Here is an 18,636-nt window from a genome sequence, read left to right on the forward strand (position 1 = left end):
ACAACGCCCGGCTATTTTTTTTTTTTTTTTGGTTGCAGCCGTCATTGTTGTTTGGCAGGTCCGGGCTGGGGATTCGAACCCGCCACCTTAGGTATACGTGGCTGGCGTCTTAGCCGGTTGAGCTATAGGCGCCGAGCCCTCTCTCTCTTTCTTTTTTTTTCACTTTCCCCTTTCCCTTAACACACAAGCTCAGGAGGGAGCTATCCAGGACATGCACGGTGTATCAGTCTAAGTTCTTTTCCCACCTTGAGTGAGGCATCAACAGAGATAAACACAGATATCACGCATTATTTCTCTCAGAATAACACCACCTTGCCCGTGAACAAGATGATGATAGTGTCCTACAACAGGCAGTTAACTGCTGTTTGTTAAATGATTTAATTTTATCATAAGAAATATGGAGGTATTTACACATGAATTATTATTATTCACAACCTCGATGATGAATAACTTACATCTTTTGTTTCGCAGATTTGAACAGCTATAAAATAGCTGAACTTCCAGGAATAAGGCCCCAAACAATGTTTATAAAGCAATCAGTTTGATAGGCTAAAATCTGGAGTTATTAGATTATTCTCTTGGCTGCTCTGCATAATGATCTATATTTAAAGCGTATCTTTTTCACATGTGGGAGGAATGCGAGGGGAGGGACAGACTTATAAAAAATATGTCATTTACTGCTTGGGGATAAACATTTTACCAACCACAGTTATTTACCATAAAATATCAATATTCAAAATGTTTTACAGCCCACTTGCAATAAATTGGAAATTTGCATCTTAGTTTTTAGAGCAGAAATATTGTTATTAATTGTCTCATTATGGAACCTGAAACCAATTATATTAAAATTAGAGTCACAAATGTATGCATAATTGCAGTATACAATATTATATTTTTAGACATCAATAGTAAATCAACAGTATGATGGCATCAAGAATCCCTGTAACTAAGAAAATTAAAAACAAAAAAATGTATGTTTTTGTACAGGATGGATGTATTTCCTATACGAAAGGTTGTAAGCACAATGAAAAACCCAAGTTTGTCTACAATGGAAACATTTTACCAACTACCCAAATATATGGCTTGAACATAAATTCTATTAGAAAAGCATAGTTTTAAGTGATATAAGGAGAATCATGTATTTCAAATGCTATGTAAGGGGAATCTACTCAGAGTTAGGTGACCTAATACCCTCCTACCATGGCTGTATCCTTGGTGAAATGTATTTCCCTTCACTAATAATCATGTTCTTTACCTAAAGAATAAAAATAATGTCTATATTTCCTTGGGTGTGTTGAGATCTAAGTGGAATAATGCTTCCAAAATGCTGAGAATAATATCCAACATAGAGTAATACAAATTATAATAAGTAACATTTAATAAGTTCTTACTGTGTGCTAAATAATGGTCTAGGAATTTTACAGTTATTAACTTACTTACAACTTATTTGATTCTCACAGCAAGGGAGATATAGTTACCAACCTCATTTTATGGCTAAAAAAAACTAAGGCAGAGAGAAATGCCTTGATTAAGGTCATGAAATTATAGGAGGAGGTGAATTCAAACCCAAGGAATCAGACTTTAGGGCTCGTGCTCTTGCCCACCATAGGTAAGTCTTTTTTAAAAATGGTACTTATTCATACAATGCATCAGTGCCACCACTGGGTAGGAGATCAAAGGATAGGAGATCAGGATGTTGAAGAGACACCTGCATCCCTATGTTTATTGCAACACTGATCATAATAGCCCAGACAAGAAATCAATCTAAGTGTCCAGCAACAGATAATGAATAAAGAAAATGTGATATGATGAAACAGCATTCAGCCATAAAAAAGAATGAGGTCCTCTCATTTGTGGCAACATGGACAAGCCCAAAGGACATTGTGTTAAGTGAAATAAGCCAAGCCCAGAAAGGTAAATACCCACCTGTTCTCATTCACATGTGAAGGGTAAATGAGTGGATCTCATGGAAGTAGAGAGTAGAATAATGAAGTTGGGAAGGGAAGGGGAGCGTGGGAGGGAGAGTTCAGTTGTCAGATACAAAATTACAGCTTAGATGGGAGGAGTAAATTCTAGAGTACTATAACACTGTAGGTGACTACAGTTAACAACAATTTACTATATATTTTCAAACAGTTGTAGAGATTTTGGATAGTCCCAGCACAAAGAAATGGCAATTGTTTGAGACAACGGATATGTGAATTGCCCTGATTGGGTCATTACATAATGTACACAGATATTGAAATATCACACTGTAACACATACATATGTACAATTATTATATGTTAATTAAAAAGTTTAAAAAAAAGCATTGTATTTTAAAAAGACAAAACATGGAAGAAAAGAGGAAGAAAGGAAGAGAGGAGGGAAAGAAGCAGAGAAACTGTTACTGTACAACTTTCTTTATTGAGACCTACTCGCAGTAGGGATTTTTGTACAGGCTTTATAATGTAATCTTCAAAATAACCTTCAGAGGGAAGTGTGGTTACCTGCATAATGCTTGTATGAAGCCAGCATTCTAGAGACGTGACGGGGTGTACAAAATGAAAGGGAGCAATGAACATTCGATTCTGTTCAAACTTGGCGACTATAGTACTGTGTTTCTCCAAAAATAAGACACTGTCTTATATTTATTTTTTCTCAAGAAGACACACTAGGGCTTATTTTCAGGGGATATCTTATTTTTGTTAAGTATCATACAACAATCTACATTTATTCAAATACAGTTAAATCATTTTCTTCTGGAACCTGACAGGAGGAGGTGACCTTGTTGGTGGGGCTGGCGCTATTGATGGGTGAACTCCCTTCCCCTAGCTGTTCTCATGTGTGCAATAGGATGCCTCCCACCGAGGTTACCACGTATGCACCCATGCAAGTGTGAACACCTCAGAGAAAGGAGCTGTGGCAGATAAAAGGTATTCCAGTCTTCCTTACCCCTCTGCGCCAAAATGTATGGTATGGCTATGCAATGTATCTGATATGCTGCATAGTCACGCCCATTGCTAGGTCTTATTATTAGGGTAGGGCTTATATTTAACAAATGCATAGAAATCCTGCTAGGGCTTATTTTGGGGGTAGGTCTTATTTTTGGGGCATGGTATCTCGGCTTCTCAAGCTCACATGCCCAACTTTTTATAAATAAAATGTAAAGATTTGCATCTTTTGTGAGTTAGAGGTGTGAACCGGAATTTATTTCTGAAAATTATTGTCCTTGCTTATATGTCAAAGAAAAATTTCTCTGCTGAGTGACTGTGCACAATGATTCTGGAACAGATGTAGATTAGGATACCTGGCTTCAGAAGCGGCAGCCAGTGTCATGGGGCTGTGTCATAGCACTTCCTTCTGTATAGACATGGCCTCTGGAAACATCATTGCCATTAAGCTGTCGACATCATCTTTTTTTCTATCACAGCTATTTATGGAACAATTAAAACATTTAACTTGCTTTTCCTCCTGTGTAGAGGAGAGAGTGGAGTGGGTGGGCATTGGAGAGGCACGCTTGAGTTTAAAGGAAAGCTATTTCCAAACACTTCACTGAAGCCAGACATCATCCCAGTTGGTTTTCTAGGATATAAGTGGACTTTGATGGCATATTTGATATATTCCATGCATGAACATCTTTTGTGTATGTGTGTGCGGGTAGTGGGGGTGGGGCTAACGCCTCCCACCCCTACACATACATTTACAAAGAATTACAACTGTCTTTTGTATAACTTCAGGGTGGAAATGCTTGCACCTGTCTACAAAGCACTCCAAAGGGCCAGCAGAAAGCCCTGGAACTAGTGGCTTATTGCATTCTTTAAGGTTACACATGGCATGAAGACTTCCTAACTCTTATTTATTCATTCAACAGTTATTATTGTGAGGTTACTAAGTGCCAGGCACTGGCAAATTAACTGACCAAATTTTGTAGCCCTAGATGAAAAGGAGGGAGTAGATGGCAGAGGGGTATTGGTAACAACGAAACACTGATGACGGTAAAGGAAGTGATTACTGATAGTCTATTTAATAATGTAGGGGGACTGAAAAATAAAATGTGCCCCAAATTATATTATAATAATTTATGCTCATGCAAATGTCCACATCTCATCAAAGGGGACTTAATTATGCTACCTCTATTTAATTAAGGAAGGATTTCTATTCTAAATAGATTAACTGAAAAAAGTCAGAGGAGGAGCAAGTTCTGAGAAGCATCATCTCTAGTTAACTAGAAATTTCGGTTATGCAAGTTAACTCAATTTAAAGATGTGGAATGCTCATATAAAACATTACCAGATTCTTTCTACAAAAATAGCATGAAAATATTTTAAATCACAAAACAGAAATAATAATGTTTATCTTGTGATTCCATCCCATGGAGGACATTATAAAAAGCATATAAAAGAGATTTTAAAATTGTGACATGGTAAATAAAGGCGAAGGGATGTTTTCCTTATAAATTAAGGTGACACCAAAGCAGAAGAGAGCCAGAGATGTGCAGACTAGATTTCCTTTCTCTGCAACTTATGTTACAACTGTGTAATAACAATCAGTAATTCAGTTACTCCAATATTCAATTTCATTTCTAAAAAGATACAAGCAAGGAGACCTTTGATGTCCCTTTCAGCCACAAAGCCATATAATATCCTCACTTTATAGTGAAGGGAAGTAAATTTCATCAAAAAGCAACATTTTCCCTCAATGATTATGAAAATACTTGGAGTAAAAGAAATTAGTACCATTCAAAGATGTCATTGTCTTGTTCCACCCTTATTTATTGACCAAAGAAAAGCATTTTATTCTAACCAATTAAAAATGATTTTTGGATACAAGCCATGTCTTTTGATTTTTTTTTTTTAATTTACAAAGGATGAGGGAAAATTCTACAAATTATAGATTGATGATCAAGAAGCTTAACTCCAGAAAAATAACTTAAATAGGAATTTTGATGTTTATAAAGACACATCATCCCCCAATTAACATAGACATACATCTTCTTTGTTGTCGCATGGGCGATTAATAAAGGAATTCCTTTATTAATAAATATAAACTGTTAAATTTATGGACATACGGGATGGGCAAGTTAGTCTTAGCTCTTTTTCAGCTTAGATTCTATTGTGGGAGTCAAATAATAAATGAGAATAAATAAATGAATAAACAAAATCATTTCAGGTTATATTAAATCCCGATAAATAAAATAGTGGAGGTTGTTATATAAAAGTAGAGAGCTGAAGGAAGGTAGGTAGAACAGAGAAGGAGAGAGGACAGGAATTGCTTGTTATGTTTGACAGGGCGATACGGAAACCTCCTCCAAGGAGGTCAGACCTAAATTGGGAACTCGGGGTCGTAAGCAGTCAGCTCCGTGAAAGATCAGGAGAAAAGCACATCAGCCAAAGGGAACAAAAGTATCAAGGCTTTGATGCAAAAAATGGTTTGTCATTTTTGAGGAATTAAAATGAGAACATGGTAATGAACTTGAGATTTATTCAAAGTGCAGTAGAAGGCATAAGGCAGAAAAGCGGAATGATCTAATTTACATTTTTAAAAGATTACTCCGGCTGTTTTATGATAAATGGTTAAAGAAAGGATCCGGAGAGACCAGGTACGAATGTATGCTGTGGAAACGATACATCTTGATTCTAGCAAGGTATTTAGCAAAGATTCTCACTACATTAAAAACAACAAGGACAAGAAGAAGAGTGTCCCAGTAATATCAAGTTAAAGGTTTAATCTCATATTAGGGGAAGTTCTCTAGCGGCACGCTGCCCTGTCCTGGTCGACATGTTATGCCAGTTATTTGAATGGAGACACACGAATCAAGTATTCCACTGACACTAAACTAGGAGGAAACCAATGTGTCAGATTAAAAAAAAAAAAGATTTAAAACAAACAATTTCAAATACGCTGGGACAAAAAGTCATTACTTATAAGGTGAATTTATTAGGGATGAATGTAATATTGTGAATTTGGGTTAATAAGATAATATGGTTGGGTAACACGGGATTGACAGAAATGTAGGCAAAATAAATTTTCAGATTTTACATGACTGTTCAAAATCAGGTTATGATATGAAGTTGGTGCTTTAAAAAATAATATTAATTGAAAAAGAAGCTGACTTCATGGGTTACTAATATCTCAATGTCCTCTGCCAAGGTCAAGACCCATGGATGGAACTGCATACATTTCTATAAGGCCACAACTTAACTGATGAATTAAAATAACTTGTGAAGAAGATGGTCGTGGACTAAATACATACACACAAAAAATAGAATTTAAAAAAAGAAAAAAATATGGGATGATCAACATGGTCACATTTTCACATATTTGAAAGATTAACTAGGAAACTATAAGAAGAACTGAGAGTTAAAGTGATAGAAATTTAGGTATTTGGCTCAATTTTATGATGTCAAATTTGTTTTTGTATTTTCGGAGGTGTCTACTGTGGGTAAGGATGTTTGCCATGAAGAGGTGAATTCCTTGTCACTACAATGTTTCAAATTGAATGATTCTCAGCCAAGGATTTTGAGGGTGGAGGGAATGCCTGCATCAGACCAGAAGTGGGATGAGCAAGGTGCATGTCGGTTACTGGTCCTCAGGCCGGCCCACTGCAAACAGTGTAGAGCTTTTCCTCAGGCTACACCATTCCAAAGTATAAATGATTGTTGTTGAATATGAGCAACTATCTGATGTGTTGGTAGGAAAACAGGCCTTTACGAAAGGATACACTTCAGGCTTAGCAATTTATTTTTAAAATGTTAAGTTAGACAAAAGTTTGATGATACTATTTCCACCTCCATTTTTTCAGTGTTACTGTTGTTAAAAATTTTCCTGCACTATGACATCTTAAAATCAAAGACTTAAAAGATTTTTTGAATACTGAGATTTCTGCCTACTTTGAAAGTCAATGATTCTATGATTACCTCTGAAAATGAATCCCGCAAAATTAATTGGTCATTGATAAAAAATAAATATGGCTATGATGGGGATTAGACTAAGAGAAATCAACACTTTGGTTTGGTTGTATTCAATCAGACATGTATTATCCTCCTGTTACGCTGCACTTGTGATAATATTTAGAAGACTATCTCAGCAGACTTTCACCAACCAAATAATCCTGTAATCCCATCCATACATAATACTTAGAAAATTCATTTCTTAACTAATAAAAAAGGCCACCAAATGGCAATAATAGATTATGCACTGGATATTAGGTATATTTGATGTCGAGTTCCCAGAAAGGATTTTTTGAATGAGAATATCCTACAGTGTTACTGCCAACAGATTTTGTAATTATGAGACCTTGGACAGTAATGCACTGACATATGAGTTGGAATTTTACACAAAGAAATATGTAATCATATGCAAATACATAGGCCCTTAAAAATGCAGCTGATCATCAGTCCTCAGAGGCATCTCTACTCTCAAATGTGTGCTGACTGCTCTTGCCTGTGGATTTTATCTTCAACTTGTTATTTCTAAATTTCACTTTCCTTCATCTATTCTTGGACTTTTATTAAAGGGTGGTTTTAAGAGATGGTGATTTGTTTTTTAAATACTCTAAACTAGAAATACCAAAAGTGAGTAATGTTTCCACTCTTGTTATTATTGCAGTTGTTTTTAAAATTTCTCCTTCTCTATGATGCAAGAAATAATTAGACAATTATAGGATTAACTAACTACCTAGGTTTTTTCCCAACTCTTAGTTTTTTTTTTTGTTGTTTTTTTTTTTTGTTTGTTTTTTTTTACAGTTTTTGGCTGGGGTTGGGTTGGAACCCACCACCTCCAGCATATGGGGCCAGCGCCCTACTCCTTGAGCCACAGGTGCCACCCCAACTCTTAGTTTTATGGTTAAAGCACTTATTGACAGCTAAATTAACTGGCAGTTCCACTGTGTGTTTAATTTGTTGTATACATACATTTATACACGTATAAATTTAAGTGTGTGTATATGTGTATAAATCATTATACAACCAAATTATTACATGATCTAACTCAATTCTCATAAAAGCAGAAGCATACATCTTCTCATTTAAGATTTATAATTTATCCCACAAATAAGGTATTTCCAAAATATGATAAAAGGGTAAGGAAGATCATATAAAAAATCAAACTCTGTTGGATTTAAAAAAAAAACTGATTTAAAGGCTTATTGGTACGATAGTACAGATACTCAAAGTAACATTTGCAACATGATATAATTTCTACTTACAAGCAAACTGAAGCTTTGCTTCTCTGCTGACAATTGTTCCGAACGAGTTTGTTGCTATGCACTGGTATGTTCCAGCATCTTGGGTTTTATTGGGGTTATTGATCAGCAAGCTGCCTTCCACAACACTGTAGCGGAAATCCATACCCATGTCAACATCTGTTCCGTTTAACTTCCACCTATAGTATAAAAATGCCAGTAGATAAAGTCGTGTAATATTAATCAATATTTCTGAATTGTCTAAAATATATAAAAACTATGAATAGCATGAAATACCATTTTTAAAGCACAATCAAATGTTAGAAATGCTCCACTCAGCAATGGTGACATCTTAAATGCTTGTAGAAAGAGCATGTAGTTTAAACAATGACATTGAAGTGTGACCCTCTGGTTTTGTTTCACATGGGGACACACAGACTTCACACAGCATCTTGTGTAACTTTCTTCAAATAGGGATCCTCAAAAAAGTCCTTTTTCTGGTTTGTAGTCATTCTTTAAATAGGTCCATACAGATGACAGAATATACCATTTTCAGGTAGATTGCTGAGTATTCGGTGAAATTGCAGCAAAGTTGCTTTGATTTGGTTTTTAGTGGGATTGAAAGGCCTCACTGCAAAGCTGAGAAACTCTATGGATCTAGAGATCTTGGAGACTAAACCTGCCTTAATCATGGGTTACTTTGAAGACCACCTCAGTCACCAATACTCAACCAACTATCCCAGTAAACGGCAAATCAGGCCATGTTCATAACCAAGGCAAAGCAAGTTTTGTGTTGTCCTTGACATAAACACCTATATCTTGACTATAGTCTTTGGCACAACAAATTAGTTTTTGTGGGACTCAACACACACATTTCAACAGCAAAGCTTGCTTTAATGGCAAGATCGACATTTTTGTTTGTTTTTATAGCTCGTAACTGACCAAAAAATGATCTTAACCAAACAGCCTACCAGGAAGTCATTTAAATACATACGAACTTTTGAGCTCATACAACTCAAGGACCACCCCTGTTAGTTTTCACCCTCATCCTCCACAAATCCTACACGGAATATCAGGTAAGGCAAACAGTGTAGTTGAAACTCGGGTACGATCGAGACTCTCACCACAACATTCACCTTGAAAGGCTGAAAAGTGAGGAACCCCTGAGCTCAAAGGAAATTGATCCCTTGCAACAACAGGGATAAAGAATGAGAGACACACATTTTATTCCTTCAAACAGACAAAACCTCCATTTAAATATGTGTGTGTGCACAGGTGCACTCATTGTGCCTCCTCTGATAATACTCTAAGGTAGTACGGTTGTGTATACACAATGTAGAAGGATTTAAATGGAAAAAATGCAAGTCACTTTCAACAGTTTGGCTATCTGGTATCAACAAAAGCAAACGTACAGAAGAATAATTCTTTCTGTGGAGGCCCCTCTCCCATTTCAAAGCCAATCTTCGAGGACCCCTGTACTTTTTTTCCCTTCTATTATTGTTTCAATTTAATTTGAGGGTACAAAGAATTAGGTTGCAGTATCTGCATTTGTTAGGTGGAGGCCCTCTTACACTTGTGCTCCACCCCTAGGAGGTGTGGCCTACGTCTTAAAGGACACCTGTTCTAATGAAGTCTTCCTGGATATTCCTAGTCAAAATTAACCGAAGTTTCATCTGATCTCCTATAGAATTCTTCCTGTTTCCTTATGTAGGAATTCTGCCTTCAGATAATTTGCTGAAATCTTTTGTATTCTCCCTTTAGCATCTCAAATATGACACGCTCATTGTGTTCTATAAGTGCTTGTTGAATTTAATTGACTAAATATTTTGCTTCTTTGCTGGATATTTTTAAGCATATACAATCTGCGAAGCATTCTAGAGCACCACAGCACAGCAGCATATTTTATCCACATCTAAATCTTTGAGGAGTAAAAATTTAGAAGCAAGAGGGTGAGAAGGGTGGGCCAGAGCCTGAAATAGGAGATAGCTCTTTATGTGTTTGCTTCTAAGAAGGTGGGTATTAGAAACCGACAATATTTTTAGGCTCCACAGTATTTCTCTCTGTGCTCTGACACAGACAAGAAAGTAATAAGCAATAAAGAAAGAACAGCCGGGTCATATTCTAGCAGCTCTATATGCACATGGATCTCGAGAACTGACTGCCTGCCCGAGACATTTGTTTTTTTTGAGTCAGTTGATCACGTCTCAGCCATAACTCTCACTTCAAATGATAGTAGAGCAATTTAATGTGACAAATCTAAGAACTCAAAGAGGAAATTGCAATATAATGTGAGCTGCAAGCAGAGTGTGGAATTGAAGAGTGGGACCATGGCAGTCTCTTTAGAAAAGTGGTTGTGGGGACAATGAGAACACCTCTGTGGGTTTGTCTACCCTCGTCATCTCACCCCAAATGCTGTGCAGAAAGTCCATTCATCTCCCTTACTAGCTGCTTTTACATACAAATAGCAAAGGAAAAGGGATTATTTAGAAAATAAAGCGGTTTCTGTGCAATGCAGTTGATTCTCTGTTACAAAGCGCTGGGCACGTTTTACTGAGATGCCGTCACTGCTCATTCCCACTGAATGTGGATTGCATGCGATTCCTCATCCCGTGGCGTACTGAAACACGCCTGCAAAGTTCACAACTCACTCTCAATGTTTAAGGAATGTTTTACGGATTGGCGCTATCGAGGCAATGCTCCTTTGAAGCAAACAGATTTTCCCAAGGGCCAAGAGAAATTTGTGAGTCTCATAAGCTGATTTCTGAATCCCCTGGGGAAATCACAACTCAGCTCTTCTCCAGGGAGTGGGGTTGTGCACAGCCAAACGCCCACACTGGGAAGCTCCGGAAGGCATCATTTTGTGGCTCTGCTGGGAAGGTATCTCTGGGTTCTGCCACAGCGAAACCCACTTTCTTAACTGTTTGAACTTAGCACTAAGGGAGAGGCAGGGCCTGTGTGACTTTGGATTTGTTTTCTGCCAACTCAGTCGAATATAAACCTCAGAGCAAAGGTACTCCCACCGAGTACTTGAACGTTTCTTTTGTCTGGAAAGGGATGCTGAGCACATTAAGTAATGTCATGTGTCCTGAGGGAACTTTCATTCGAGGGAAGTTGGCACGAATCAAAACTTCTTAAATTTTTCTGGGTCTGGGTCACTCCTTTCAAAATCGAGGGGCAGGAAACAATGAAAAGAGCAGGCTCAGTTGAGGGAATAAACACAAAGAGGAGAGGTCAGCTGCCCTCTCGGAGGGGAAAACCGAGCACTGTAGATCCCCGTGGAGAGCTCACTTTGGAATTTCTCCTACTTGTTCTTCTTCCCCCTCAAAGTCAGCCTGAAGACTGAAAAAGTTCAGCCAGAAAGGTGTTTGAAAATGCCTGATCTCGCCATTCTTTCTCTTGCTCGTTCCTTCAACAAGAGACATTTTTATTTATTTATTTTTTTCAGCTCCCAAGTACCAGGCTGCTATTATGTCACAGGGAAACTGCCCAAAGGCAGAAAGACCAGCGAAGAAGGCTGCAATGGATTGCTGGCACGTCTGATCAAAAGTCTTCCTCTCAGTTTTCCTGGCAATCTCTAAACACCGAATAGGTTTCTGTTCCACCACTGGTTTTAAATAGCAAGGCAAGCCCTATGTCTACAAACACACGCAACATTTCAAAAGCAAAGATAATTAAAGGTCGAAGTTTAGGGAAAAACAAAGCAGCCACGTGCCAAATTTTGCTGTAAAATCTGTTTTCATGTATGGTTAAACATCTGAACTTACACTTGGCTATGTACTGGAAACTGGGACTAGTTAACTTATCATTTATTTATCTAGGAACCTACTGAACTTACACTTGGCTATGTAGAGAAAACTGGGACCAGTTAACTTGTCATTTCTTCATCTATTAACCTTTGCCTCTTGCATTCTTTAGTATATACAGAATTGAAAAATCTCTGAGTCACCTGGAGTTGAATGCTATATTTAGGGAGAATGACCACTGTGGCTTGCTCAGGACAGTGTAGGGCTTATACCTGTTCCCCTAGATAATTACTGACAGTGGCCTTTTACTTTCAAAAGCATCCTGTTACAGATGATAAATTACCTGTTCCCTTAATTAGTGGGACCATTAGAGTTGTTTTCTTGCTTTCTGAAATATACTTCCTTTCCTTATCTCGGTGGCAATAGGTCATTCACCCTCTAGATATGCTGAAATATCGCCTTTTTTGTGCAACCTTCACTGATACCTGCCCTTCCCACCCCAAATTAGACTTTCTTTCCTCCAGAACAGCGCTTCTTAACCTGTGGATCGCGACCCCTATGTAACAACGAAAACACATCCTGCAGGTCGGATATTTACCTTACGATTCATAACAGTAGCAAAATTACAGTTATGAAGTAGCAACGAAAATAATTTTATGGTTGGGGGTCACCACAACATGAGGAACTGTATTAAAGGGTTGTGGCATTGGGAGGAATTAGGAAGGTTGAGAACCACTGCTGCAGAACCCCCTAAAGCTTGTCACCCCTCACTTGCATTTACGACATAGCCCTCCAACTACTTCCACATCTAGGCAATCGCCAATCACCCCAGGAGTATGCTATAGTTTATTATCAATCTTTGAATACTTCAAACCTAGCCAGGTGCTTGGAACATGACAGCTGTTTAATATAGTGGTTTAAAGACTTCTCTTGGATGACATGTTTTTCAGACTCCTAATACATACCCCAGTTCAAGATGGAGCTACAAGGTTGAATCTTGGAAATTCTGCTATCTTGGTGGAAATATCTCCATACCAGATAATCCTAGAAACAACTCCATGTTTCCCAGAATTCACAGATTGAAAGCCACTGATGTTTTGTGGGTGAAAGATAATTGATGAATAAAAGAATGGGCACATACATTAAACCCTCAAATAATATCCACTATGCTAATACTGCCATCCTTTAACTTTTATGGATGTCCCTTACCTTCTGCCTACTTGGAAAAACATCTACTCAGTTCAAATCTCATTTTTTTCCATGAACCCTTCCTGCTGTCTCAAATTGCTCCTTGTATGACATACTATATATTTCTTTGGTTTTTACATGATACCATATATCAGTTTTTGTTTTTTGGGTTTTTTTTTTGAGACAGAGCCTCAAGCTGTCACCCTGGGTAGAGTGCCATGGCATCACAGCTCACAGCAACCTCCAACTCCTGGGCTTAAGTGATTCTCTTGCCTTAGTCTCCCGAGTAGCTGGGACTACAGGTCCCAGCCACAATGCCCAGCTATTTTTTGGTTGTAATTGTCATTGTTGTTTGGTGGGACCGGGCTGGATTCGAACCCGCCAGCTCTAGTATATGTGGCTGGCGCCTTAGCCGCTTGAACTACAGGCGCTGAGCCAGTATATATATCAGTTTTTGGCCTAAAGCTTTTAAATATCAAATTTGAATAGAAGAAAGATATTTATAAAATATATGTAAATTTTAAGGACTCATGAGGCAATGAAGATCTGTGTCTAAGAAAAGGAATGTTATTAATTTTGAAGTTTGCTGTGTCCACTTTGACACAGTTATCCCCCTCTCCATTGTTAACTGTAATCTTTAATTTTTAGCTTTCTCATTCCTGTGATTTTCTTTATGAATTTATCATGTGTGTTGGTATCCTTGAAGGAGCTCAGAATATGTCACCCCCAAATGCGCTGCTGTGGCATGCTATGTTGAGCTACACACATTTGGAAAACAGCAGGTGCAAGATCACTCTGACCTTCATTCCATTTCTAAAAACCAGGAAACAAAATTCTCATGTAAAAGACGCACCTTCTATTCTAGAAGGAAAGTAACCGTCTTATTTTCAAGAACAAGAAGTTGAGACAGAGAAAATTCTGTACAGACCTTGTTAAAATATTTTCTTCTGGGCTTCCCACATAATTTAATTACTTGTCCTCAATTTCTTACTCTTAGTCCAATTCAGTATATAAGGGTTCAGCAATAATTAGATCTTTAGACCTTCATTTCCTTGTGAAGGCTCCCTTGTCATATAAAACAATATATGTAATAGATATATTAAAAATATATATAGGGGTAGTGCCTGTGTGGCTCAAAGGAGTAGGGCGCTGGCCCCATATGCCAGAGGTGGTAGGTTCAAACCCAGCCCCAGCCAAAAACTGTTGCTCTGTTTTTATATCAAATTTAATTGTCAGGCCCAGCTGAAAAATCCCAACAGAGTGAAGTTTTGCCTCCTCTACATTTGAACAATCACTCCATCTCACCTGCTTTTGAGCCGTATAAATAAGAATTACAGACTACGGATTTTACTGACTTGCTTTGATTACTCCCACTACGTGCCTATGATAGGTCTATGCTGTTGCAGCTATAATTCACTCATTTTTATTACTTCCTGGAGTATGAAGGTACCAGGCTATGCTTATTTCCAAATGTTCTGTGAACATACTTGTACATTCTGGATCAAAGGGTATGTGCATCTCTAGCTTGACAAGAGAGTGCCTGTCTAATCACCCTGGCTTTCACCAATTTACATCCCAACCAGCAACCCTCAAGGGTTCCATTTGCTCTGCACCTTCACCAACATATTGTCAGTCTTTTAAATTTCTGTCCCTCTGGCAGGTTTGAAAAAGTATGTCACTTTCATTTTAATTGTGTATTTCTGTTCACCAATGAGGTTGGCAATCTTTTTATGTGTTCGCTGGATATTTGTTTTTCATTTTTTTAGAAATACATGTTCATGTATTTTGCTATTGTTTCCACTGGTTTACTTATTTTTTTATACTTTGATTTGTGGGAATTCTTGAAACATTCTAGATATTTAAAGAATTGCCTTCAGGTGGCTCAGTGAGTAGGGCACTGGCCCCATATACTGAGGGTGGTGGGTTCTAAACTGACCCTGGCCAAACTGCAACAACAACAAAAAATAGCCGGGCATTGTGGCAGGTGCCTGTAGTCCCAGCTACTCGGGAGGCTGAGGCAAGAGAATCCCCTAAGCCGAGAGCTGGAGGTTGCTGTGAGCTGTGATGCCAAAGCACTCTACCAAGGGTGACAAAGTGAGACTCTGTCTCTGAAAAAAAACAAAAAAAACAAAAAAAAACTGCCTTAACCAATGACAACTATATTAAAAATATCTTCTCCCAGTTGGTAGCTTGCCATTTTGTTTACCTTAGCATATTGTGCTGATCAGTTCTTAATAAAGTTAAATATTTTATGATTTGTACTTTTTCTGCCATATATAAGAAATCTTCTCCTGCAAAGTTAAAAATGTGTATTCGTATTTTCCTTGTTAAGGTGTTGTAAATTTCCCATTTAGGTCTTCTACCCACCTGGACATGACTTTTTGTATACGCTGTGAGGTAGGGGTCCAATTTATTTTATCTCTTTAGCCATAATCCATTGTCAAGCATACCACCTATCTCTTTTCAATTTCTTTCTGTTATTGTCATGCATTTTAACTTTTCTTTGTTTTTCTTTTGTTTAATGCAATCAATTTTATGTGGAATTACTAATGTTTACTTACAATTTATTCTTAGAGCTCAGATCATCTATCTGGGATCATTTTTATTCTGCTTTTTAGAATAAAAAAGTATGCCTTTTAGAATTCCCTTTGGTTTCAACTTTGTGTGCTGCCTCAGGAATAAAACAACAAATAAAAATAAATCTAAACATAGTTTCCTTTAGCGAGGGTCGACTGGAGTCAAACTTAAGTTCACATCTGCCTGGAAACATATTGGTTTTGTTCTTTTTTATAAAAAATATTTCTGCTATCTATAAATGTGACAGTTAATTTCTCTCCGCATATTGAAGATTTTATCATCTCCCTCTTGCTTTTTTGGTGCTGTTGAGAAATCAGCTGCCAGTTGAATCATCATCCCTTTGAAGGTTATCTGTATGACAGCAATGGCTATCTTCATGACTGTCTCTCCAACGTGGTATTCTGCTATTTCACTGTTCTACGGGAGGTTTCATTTTTATTTGTACGGCTTCAAGTTCATTGGGCTTACTTAATGTGTCGTAAGAGAGAGGGAGTTTTAAATGAGCTTGGAAAATTTTTAGCTTTCTCTTTAAACATTGCCTCTGCCTAGTTAGTCCTTGCCTTTCTGAAACTCTGATCCCTCACTTGTTCTCTCTCTCAAATGTTTTGCTTCCCTTTGTCGCTGCCGTTATGGGATGATTTCTTCAGACCTATCCTGCAGTTTAATGATTCTCTTTTCAGCTGTATCTCCTCTGCTACTGCAACTACTCAGAACTGAGGTTTGAAACAGGCAATCTTGTGTGCTTTATATAGTCTCTTGAGAAGGCAAGCTTATTTGTTATTCACATTTAAAGTAGGGAGGAAGGGGCCCTCAGGCCCCAGGTTTATTCTGGGAGGTGTTACCATATTATATTCTCTTGTTAGCTGAGTCTCTTGTGGGTTGCTCTGTATGGTGACCTCAGTCCCTGTGAGGCTGCAAGAACCAAAACTCCATTCACGTACGTAGTTCATCAAGGGAAAACTGCCTTCAAATATTCAGCTTACTTCTCTGGGTTCCATACCCACTTACTTTTAAACTTGAATATTTTATTTTCATACTAGCTTACTGACATGTTTTAAAATGTAGGGTTTTTTTTTTTATTAAAAATATGTTATTAGGAATAGATGAGGTTTTCAATGACAGGGTCAATCAGAATATTTAATTCCAAGTACTGCTGAAACCAGAGGACGGTACTTAATTTTTCATGAAACAATTATCTCCTTAGATTTCTCAGGATGTCCGATGATGCCTGATTAAAAGCTATTTATATAATCAGTATTCAATAAGCATTTGTTGATTATAATAATAGAAACTGCATGCATGGAAACACATGCTTTTAAATCAACAAACCTGATATGAGGTTTTGGATTCCCTTTAACTTCACAATTGAGCTTCACTTTTTTCTCCTCAGAATCCAAAGGGAACATTAGATTACTTGGCTCTTGAATGAAAATCGGGCCATGCAGCGTGTAGTCATCTGAAATGGGAAGAGAAAATGTCCAAAATTAAGAACATCTTCCAGATAAGGACAACAGGAAACATCACCACAGTGAAAATAATCTAGAAATGTAAACAAAAACTGGTCATACAAACCAGATTGTCCTTCAGCTTCTGGGTAAAATTTCCCATTGAAGACCAACATTCCATGGATTTTCGTGAATTGAAAATGTGGGTTTGTGTCTTTTACATCGATCACTTATTTCAGTAACAGATTCCAGACTCAGATGGCTTGCTGTTTCTCTCTCTCTCCTCCACTGCTTGTCCCATCCATCTTTAGCCCACCTTCTTACTTTGCTCACCGTTTGTGCCTCCTATGTCCCTGTTGTCCCGCTGTCCTTGTGGAAGGCTGTCTAATGTTACAAAGTTAACCTTCTTCTGCCCCGTAACGGGATAATATAGTCAGAAAACAGGTGATGATGATTTTGGAAATACACTAGTAATGAGAAACAGCTCCGTATTGCTAATATAAATAAAACTTTCTTAAAATGATTATGTAGGCAAATAATGAACAACCTACAGTCCTGATTTTCAAATTATCTCTGGGGAAGGGCTAGTTTTTGTCTTTTCTCGGCCCATGATGAGCCCATACGTGGCCGATCTTACATAAGTATCACACAGCTGGTACCACATATGTCTCAGTGACACCCAAACTGATCTACAACAGGTTCAATGATTTGAGGCCACTGATTATGTTCCTGATAGTACAGCCATGTCAAAAAGCTATGCATTTCTGAATGCTTTCAAAAAGAAAAACTGGATGGGCAGCGCCTGTGGCTCAAAGGAGTAGGGCGCTGGCCCCATATACCCATATACCGGATGTGGTGGGTTCAAACCTAGCCTTAGCCAAAAACAGCAAAAAAAAAAGAAAGAAAGAAAGAAAGCAAGCAAGCTGGATGCATGAGACTTATTTTCTTCAAGCTGGGATAATCCCCAAAGCATACTGTAAGTAGCAAAGTACATAGGCCTATGGACCAGTGATTTTCAGCTGGGGTGCAGGGAGAGGATCTTAGGTGTTCCACAAAAATGTTAAAAGATTATTGATTAAATTATGTTTGCATGAAGTTCAAAGCACAGTGAATATATTCTTTTTTTGATCAATGTAATTTAAGTGTGCCATGGAAGTTTCACTATTGGTTCAAGCAAGCCATGAGATAAAAAAGGTTGAGAAAGACTGTTCCACACACTATAAATATTGTTCAAAATGCATCTCACCACTTATGCCCAGAAAACTTGTTTAATTTTTTTTTCTTTCTTTTTTTTTGAGACAGAGTCTCACTCTGTCGCCCTGGGTAGAATGGTATAGCATCATCATAGCTCACAGCAACTTCACACTCTGGGGCTTAAGTGATCCTCTTGTCTCAGCCTCCCATGTCACTGGGACTATAAGTGCCCACCACAGTGCCTGGCTTGTTTTTTTATTATTAGTAGGGATGGTGCCTTCCTCTTACTCAGGCTGGTATTTTCAGTTTTCTTTTTTTTTTTTTT

At 37.8% G+C, this 18,636-nt stretch overlaps 1 protein-coding gene across 1 annotated transcript in view; it reads right to left on the minus strand.

The window, feature by feature from the left end:
• CNTN4 (contactin 4) overlaps positions 1 to 18,636 on the minus strand; it is a 566,875-nt gene that overhangs the window by 314,436 nt on the left and 233,803 nt on the right. Inside the window, exons 3-4 of the mRNA XM_003785487.3 lie at positions 17,002 to 17,128; positions 8,189 to 8,364 (exon numbers count right to left, since the gene is read on the minus strand). Of these exons, the coding sequence (XP_003785535.3) occupies positions 8,189 to 8,364; positions 17,002 to 17,128 (303 nt within the window). The remainder of the gene's footprint in view (positions 1 to 8,188; positions 8,365 to 17,001; positions 17,129 to 18,636) is intronic.

This window comes from Otolemur garnettii, unplaced genomic scaffold, assembly GCF_000181295.1.
Source record: "Otolemur garnettii isolate 467f Iridium unplaced genomic scaffold, OtoGar3 scaffold00015, whole genome shotgun sequence".
Lineage (NCBI taxonomy): Eukaryota > Metazoa > Chordata > Mammalia > Primates > Galagidae > Otolemur > Otolemur garnettii.